Source organism: Malaclemys terrapin, chromosome 3 (assembly GCF_027887155.1).
Source record: "Malaclemys terrapin pileata isolate rMalTer1 chromosome 3, rMalTer1.hap1, whole genome shotgun sequence".
NCBI classification, from domain to species: domain Eukaryota; kingdom Metazoa; phylum Chordata; order Testudines; family Emydidae; genus Malaclemys; species Malaclemys terrapin.
The window spans coordinates 72,074,490-72,082,436 of record NC_071507.1 but is presented as its reverse complement, the minus strand read 5'-3'; the positions used below and the strand labels follow the sequence as shown (position 1 = coordinate 72,082,436).

The following is a 7,947-nucleotide window of genomic DNA, read 5'->3' as shown; positions in this document are numbered from 1 at the left end:
TATCAGCGAGGGCTTGGCTGACAATATTCTAGGAGCTTCAAGGAAAATGTAGTTCTCAATATGGAAGGTTCCATGAGATTCTACAAAAATCCAGAACAGTCGAGGAGGTTAGTGAAAAATTAATCCACATATAGAAGACCTGAACATTTTACTTCAAACGTTCTATTTTCCCTTTTGTAGCTAACTACAAAAATAGCACCCCAGGTGATTGCCTGGGTCATCTGGCCCTAATTTTTTGGTGCCCAAATATGGACTTTGCCTCATTTCACACATCCATTTTTTCAAGATCTTGGCCATTGTGCCTGCAGCCACTGCCTGCTACAACCCAGAGTACAGTTCTGATTCTAATAGTCCCAACAACAACAACAAAAAACACTTAATTGGCTGGAACCATCTATATATAACAATTTATATGGAAAATACAAAGATTTTCTTGAGATGGAAAATTTGTAATGCAATCCTGCACTGATTTGCATCCACTTCACTGCAGCTGCATCTTTGTTGTGACAGTGGAATCTATCTGCAGACAGAGTCTGCTTTTAGGAGAGAGTCTGTCATAGCTTTTAGTCTATCGACAACTAACATCCTTTCTGGAATTATGGGAAGGCTTTATTGCCCTTTGACCAGAGCCATGCTGAGATGTTGAGACAGTGTGATGCATCTGTAGTCCTTGTTTGGACTAATTTGGGGCGTTAGGGCTCCTGTTGATCGGTATACAATATACCAGGACTTTACAAAACATAAGTATTTTCCAGGCAAGTTAATCTTTATATATTAAAATTGAAACTGAATTTTGAAGCATGAGACCTGCAGGGAGCCTGTGCAAACTATGCAGAAAAATCTGATGCTTGTAGACTCAGGCTTTGGAAATCTTTTATGGCTGTATTGTGCAATAGGAGCGACCTATGACTGGTATCCAAGGCTGCCCCAAATAGAATGAATGACAGTAGTCCAATCTGAAAATGAAGGAGCAATAATTAAAATTAGTAATAATAAATAAAAATCAGAAAAGCAGATGAATAGAAAAATGTCTGTGAAGCAGGTCACAAACAGTCACTGCACAGCAATGAGGAAGAGGATATGCAAATAAAAGGCAGGAGAAAGTAGTAGATAATCACAAATGTAATAGAATCTTTCTGAGATTTGCATTCCAGCAAACACACCTGAGTCTTCCATGTTCACTAGCTGAAAAGATCTCCTATCTCACTTTTAGCTTGATACAAAGGCTGGACAGCAGAGGCCCTGATAAGATACCAGAAGCCTGGCACTTTAGTGCGACATTTTCTTCTGGGACAATTTCTCTTGAAGCGTCAGAAGCTGGGCAAGCATTAGTGACCAAAGGCAAGAACCATGTTTCCTACAATTATTATTTGTTTGATCATTTTAGGAATTGAGTTCATTACAGGGATTATAGCAAACGGATTGATGATTGTTGTGAATTGCAGTGAGTGGATCAGAAGCAGAAAACTGACCTGTTGTGACATGATCCTGACTAGCCTGGGCATCTCCAGATTTTTCCTGCAGTGCATGATAAACATTAACAATATCTTAACTCACCTACCTCAAGACATGAATGAACTGTGTACTATATTGAGAATAGTGACTGTTTTCTGGATATTTCTAACTACTCTCAATCTATGGCTTGCCACCTGCCTCAGTGTCTTCTACTGCGTGAAGATCGCCAACTTCAGCCAATCTCTCTTCCTCTGGCTGAAGCTGAGAATATCAGGGCTAGTGCCACAGCTACTTATGGGATCCTTTCTGGTCTCCTTGGTCACCTGTCTCCCTTCAGTCAATACCATAGATAGAAAGTACATAGACCATTCAATGAATACTCTATCAGGAAACACCACCGGGGAATGTCGATATAAGGTTGATTTTTCTTCTAGATTCTTTATTTCGTCCATGCTTGGTTATACCTCTCCCTTCATTATATTTATTATTTCCTCCATACTGTTAATCAAGTCCTTGTGGAGACACAGCAAGAGGATGGAAAAAACCACAAGCACCTCCAGGGACACAGTTACTGAGGCTCATGTCAGAGCAATTAAAGGACTGATCTCTTTTATTTTCTTCTACATTTCTTATTTTGTGGCACTAGTAATATTTTTGTTAGAAATATCTACCATCAGCTCCTACTATGTATGGATAGTGATAATGGGTGCTTATCCCTCTGGGCACTCTGTTATCCTAATTCTGGGTAATCCCAAACTGAAGAGGGTAGCAGTGAGGGCTTTTCACTATGCCGGGTGCAGGCTGAGAGGGGCGGCTTCATAAAACTGCTCATGATGAAACTCCACAAAGACATCCCCTTCTCCCCTCTATTTATTTATCAAATATTTCCCCCTACTTCAGCATGCACTAAGATTAGAAGATTTCCATCTAGAGCTTTGCTTCTTGAGGATAGTGATAGAGGACCATGTTATACTTAGGGTGACATGATTCTTTTTTCTTAAATGTTAGTGAATGAATAACTCATGGAGGTCAAGGGCAAACTCCTCTTGATTGTGAGCTAGATTTCCTGAGATTGAGGAGTGGAAGAGCCCTTGAACAAGTACAAATATCCAGTCTTGCTGGGGTCTTAAATGGGAGAGGTGGACTGGACACCCCATGTCCAAGCTGCAAGATCTCCACAATCCCAGATGCCTGCAATGACCTCCTAATGTTCTTGAGGGTCTTGATGTGAAAAGACATGAACATTACATTAACAAATGAAAACAAAAGATGGCCTAGAGGATCTGCCCCTGTTGTGATGAATCTTGCTAGTGGCTGCCACCAGGTGAATCTTTGATCCGGAGATAATCACAGATCTAGTTAAAGTCAATAGGTATGCTAAGCATTCTTTCAACCTCTACCGAAAATTAATCAAGTCCCTTTAGATACTAGATAACTACAAACAAAGAAGGGACTATCCAAGGGGTATGGCGAGTCGTACTTAAATTGTGTGGGCTGAAGAGTTGCCCTGATTGCAAATGCAGGGGGTAAGATTTTGGTTTTGCAGCCTTTCTGTGCTAGGGGCAGAAAGCCAGGAGAAAGCCTGGAGAAGCAGTTGTGAGTATGACCCTGACAAGAAGCAGTGAGAGAGAGTGTTTCTGGGGCACAAAACTTGCTGGAATGGCAGACCTGGGGAATTTTGAGCCAGGAAACTGCCTGAAGGTCTTTGTTCCTACTGTATTCAGGGGAACAGGAATATCACCCAGCTTGTAACACCAATTTCTCATCCTAATGGGAACAACCTGGCAAGGCCCTGAATATTGGCTAACTGCTCATGCCAGTTGGGCAAAATTGGTGCTGGGATAGGAGAGAGCTGCTGAACCCAGTGGGAACAGATCACGAAGGTGCTCAAAGAAATCAAAGCAAATCAATATCAAATTGGAATTTAACGCTAGCCAAAAGAAATTAAAACAAAAGCTGGAGATGTCCCAGAAGGAACTAAAGGAAGAGCTGGAGGTATTAAGTAAGATCTGTAGGATTACTAGAAAGAACTGAGAAATGACCTGGAGTCAGAAATAAAAACTTTTTTGGAGCAGCTGCTAGAAAATTCCCAATCTGGATGTAAGAAATCAAAATATAACCTAGAGAAGGATTTCAAAGTGTTGCAGACCACTGTGGATATCAGCCTCCCGGATGAGGAATCAGGCCAGTCAGAGAGCTTGGGTACTTTACAGTACTTTTCTACCCCATTTGTAACCCACAGAGGCCCAGCAAGGAGAAGTCAGTTTGTTCCAGCTCACGTAATACAACAGCCCATTCTCTCTGAGAGAACAAATCCTTGTGAGTCTTATTGGGCTCTGTTGAATGTCATAGCCCAAATGAATGGTTGTAGTAGGGTGACCAGATGTCCCGATTTTATAGGGACAGTCCTGATATTTGAGGCTTTGTCTTCTATAGGTGCCTATTACCCCCCCCCAGTCCCTGTCCCGATTTTTCACGCTTGCTCTCTGGTCACCCTAGGTTGTAGAGATGGGGAGAGGCAGCTTTCTGGCCGCCAACTTGAGTTGTCAGCTCGGATGGTGCTACAGAATCTACCCCAGAAAATACAGTATGGTCGGGATTTGGTACAATTTCTTGACAAGCAGTTTGAAGCCAGACATCAGTCTGAGGTGGCAAGGCACAGCTGAGGTCTAGAAGGAGGGGGAAAGAAGAGATTCCAGACAGAGGACCCAAGAAGACTTATGTTCCTGGAATATCTAGGTACCAGTGAGGACTTCAGTACAAGTTAGTGGTGGACCTGTTCATAAAAGCTAAGCTGAACTTTTGCCTGCAGCTGAAGATCATGAATGTGTAATAGGAACTGTGGAATTCACAAGAATGGTGAACATGGGCTCAAATGTGACAGTTATTAACTCAGACATGCTAAAAAGGCTAGGGAGCGGGGTATCCAGAACTCAGACCTGCCTGGTCTCAGATAGAGACAGGAACTGGGGAACAGGTACCTATCCAAAAATGGGGAAAACTGGGTTTCAGAAGTGGATCTCTGGGATGGAGTATGAAATCTGGATAACCAAGATAGTGGATTAGCCAATGATTTGTTTGGATTCCATTATGTACAATAACTGTGTAAAAATAGTAGTAAATTCAGTGTTTTGCAAATTCAGTAAGTAGAAATTCCCTTCAAAAATGGGTTCTGGTGAAACAAATTACTTGTAGACAATTGATTTGCAGTGAACAAGCTGTCCTACCCCGGTGGAGTAGAAACCTTAATGAGCTTTCCAGCAAGGGAAAGATATGGAATGGTTGAAACCTGCTTTGAGACCCAGCATCTCAGGGGAATTTTAGTTGGTAAAGATCTTGTGAATTCTGTCTGTTCACTGAATGTTTGTAACTCACAGATGGGCAGAGTTTTGTGCGGCTCTGCTGCTATTATAGAAAGTTTATTTGTGAGTTCACCAATATCGGGAAACATTGTATAGGCTGAGTGAGAAAACAGAAACATTTTGATGGCCGACAGAGTGTGATTTGGCATTTCCATAACTGAAAGGGATCCTTGTGACTGTTCCTCTCATAGCCTGTTCATGTTTCAAAACCCTTTTCATATTGGATATTAGTGCTCACAGAGTGGCAGTCATATTAACACAAGAATATAAGGACCATCTGAGAAGGTGGCAGGGAAACAGAATTGCAGTTTGGCTGTCCCAGAGACTGAGAGTGTAGCTGTGGAACTGAGGCTGGAAGAATTGTGACACTCATGAATACACCATGAGGATAGAATGTGAGAAATCTGTCACAATTTAGCGACTCCACAGAAAGTCTCCCAAAATGCAGAGTCTCAGTCAGGTAATCCATTTAATCTTGTTATTTGTAACCTAGAACTGCTTGAATCAATCTGCCTTCTAAACACTATTCAGGGGCTTAAAAAGAAATAGTTGATCTGAAACTCCCTCTCATGTTCAGAGTTGTTAGTTGAATTGTTCTGGCTCATTGCTGTGGTCACATACTGCATAGCACCTCAACATAGCAGTAAGTTCTGTTCACTTCATAATAGGGAGGAAAATAGCTTATCTTGCCACTTCCTGTAGTGTTTAGTTATTAAACGTTCACGAACAGAACAGTGTTGTGGTTCTCAGGAGTGGTGCAGCACATCACACTGATTAGGATTTGCAAACAGGAGGTTGCTTTATATCTGACATCTCCACGGGATAAGTGTGAATGATTTGAACAATATAATATTGAAGAACTTCAAGCACTTGCTCACTCTAGTGACCAGTAATACAAATTGCAGGTTTCTCTGTATAGTGCAGTTGTCACATTGCAGATGAAGCCAAATTTCTGCTCTGAATTACACCACAGGAAATATGGAGTATTTGCACTGACATCAGTGGAGTTATTCCAGATTTACATTGATAACTGAAGCAGAATCTGTTTCAATGTCTTTAAATTTGGGAGTCTATTGTACTGGTCAAATGTATATGGTTAATGATTTTTCTATTCTGTAACACTCACACAAGCAGGATAAGGGGGCAGCACCAGACAGGATGGCTAGCTGGGTTCTTCCCACCATGACAGAGCTCTGAGGGGCAGGAAGGAGGATAGGGGAAACACAGGGACATGCCCAGAGGTTGGAATCTCTTGGGATTCCTCAGGTTCTAGAGTCCAGACAAAAAGAGCTGGGCAAACATTGTCTGGGCAAACCCCATAGGCAGGCTGCAGGCAATGCAGAGGTGTGGGACGGGGGGTGGCAGGCAGTAGCCAACAGAGTGTGCGTCTCCCCTAGAGGTAGAATGTAACAGATCAAACACTTTTGTGTCCAGCTCAGAGGCAGAGCCAAAGGCCATTGAAAAAGCTCCCCCTGCGAGAGGGTGGGGAGCATGTAGTATGGTGATACTCTGCACGTAACAGAAACTGGGGAAACTGAGGCACAATCTGGTGAGGCTGCGGCCATGATTGAAAGTAAGCTGGGGGATAAAAATGGGGGGCGGAGGGAACTAAGGTGTATTTTGGGATGGCTGCAGCCAAGATTCGAGCAGAAACGGGGGTCCAAAATTAGAGAAACAGACACAGGTTGGGGTGGCTGCCTATAGAAACTGGGGACCAAATTTGGGAAAACTGAGGATAGCAGGGCTAGGTTCTGAGGAGTCTGCTGGCATATAGTCTGCATTCCAGGCCCTGGCCTGTAAAATGGGGGTACCTATGGCGGACGAAAAAAGCAGAAAGGTCCTCTACTAAGCTAATCTGCCTAGGCATTGAGTTAGATGTGAGGGCTGATATATCTAGACTCCCCCAGGATAAACTGGGGGAACTTCTGGGATTGATTGTCCAGGCTAGAACAGCCAGGAAGTTGCAGTCCATTATTGGGCATCTTAACTTTGCATGCCAAATGGTGGCCCTGGGGCAGGCACTTCGCAGCCGACTGTCAGCTCCCACCATGGGAATAACAAAGCCAAGACATTTTATGAGAGTTAATAAAGAGAAGAAGGCAGATTTGGGAGTGTGGGAACAGTTTCTGAATCATTTTGATGGAGTGTCTTTTTGCAGGGAGGATGATAGAGGCAGATGTAAAAGTTCATTCTACTGCATCGGGAGCAATAGGTTTTGGGCTGTTTTACCCAAGCAGGTGGTTTGGCCCAAAATGGCTCTCAGATTGGATACAAAGAAGTATAGTAAAGGATATTACATGCTTTGAGTTATTCCCCATTTTGGTAGCAATAACTATTTGCAAACAATGGTGTGTCCTTTTGGAGTGCCAAGATGGTTATTTAAAGCTGAACCTATGTTTCTCTGCTAAACATGTGCCTGGGATTGATAACGGCAAAGCCAACACATTGTCTCCATTTCAGGTCAAGAAACTGTGGACCCTGGCTCCGAGGGCCAAATAAGAACCAGAACAGATGCTGGCAGCTTTCTGGAACGTTGACACTTGGGGTCATACAGAGATTGGTACGGCCACAAGTGTTTAGGGCCTACAATAGGAAATGTAATGACTTTGTGTAATTTCAGAGGAGGGAAGGCCTGTTGGTGATATGGTCTATTCCGGGACACTAGATTCTTCAGTAAGTGATGTTGCTGGCAATCTGGTGGCTGGCATCATCTACCATCTCCAGGTGCCTCTTGGGCTGCCGGTAAGATGAGAGGATAGCCAGATCCTTGTAGAGAGTTCTTAATTCAGAGGCTGCTGTGGGTGGTCTTGAAACATGGGCCCTAAAGAAGATCCCTGTCCTCCCATCACTATTTAGATGCTTGGGGATATGGGGCATTTTCTCAAACAGATATGCAGAAGTGGATGGGAGGCAGCACTGTTAAAGACTGCATTCCTGGTAGTTTTTTCTGAAACTTTTAAAGTCAATGAACTAGTGCCTGGGTCACCTAGGTGTGCTTCAGGAAGGGCTTTGCAGTGGGAGGAACAATCGGACATCTTGACCCTGAGGATCTCAGCAACATATCGGTGGCGGGATGGGAGTTGAGATGAGTACATAATGTGGCAGGTATTTGCCCAGAAGGGGCATTGAG

General features: G+C 43.3%; 1 protein-coding gene across 1 annotated transcript; it reads left to right on the top strand.

Annotated features, from left to right (window-relative positions):
• The first annotated feature begins 1,350 nt into the window (after positions 1 to 1,350).
• LOC128834246 (taste receptor type 2 member 7-like) lies at positions 1,351 to 2,277 on the top strand. The gene has a single exon (XM_054022863.1). The coding sequence runs from the start codon at positions 1,351 to 1,353 to the stop codon at positions 2,275 to 2,277; it is 927 nt and encodes a 308-aa protein (XP_053878838.1).
• Positions 2,278 to 7,947: the final 5,670 nt, after the last annotated feature.

Coding starts and splice junctions, on each gene's coding strand:
- LOC128834246 (XM_054022863.1), top strand. CDS start 1,351: ATGTTTCCTACAATTATTATTTGTTTGATCATTTTAGGAATTGAGTTC.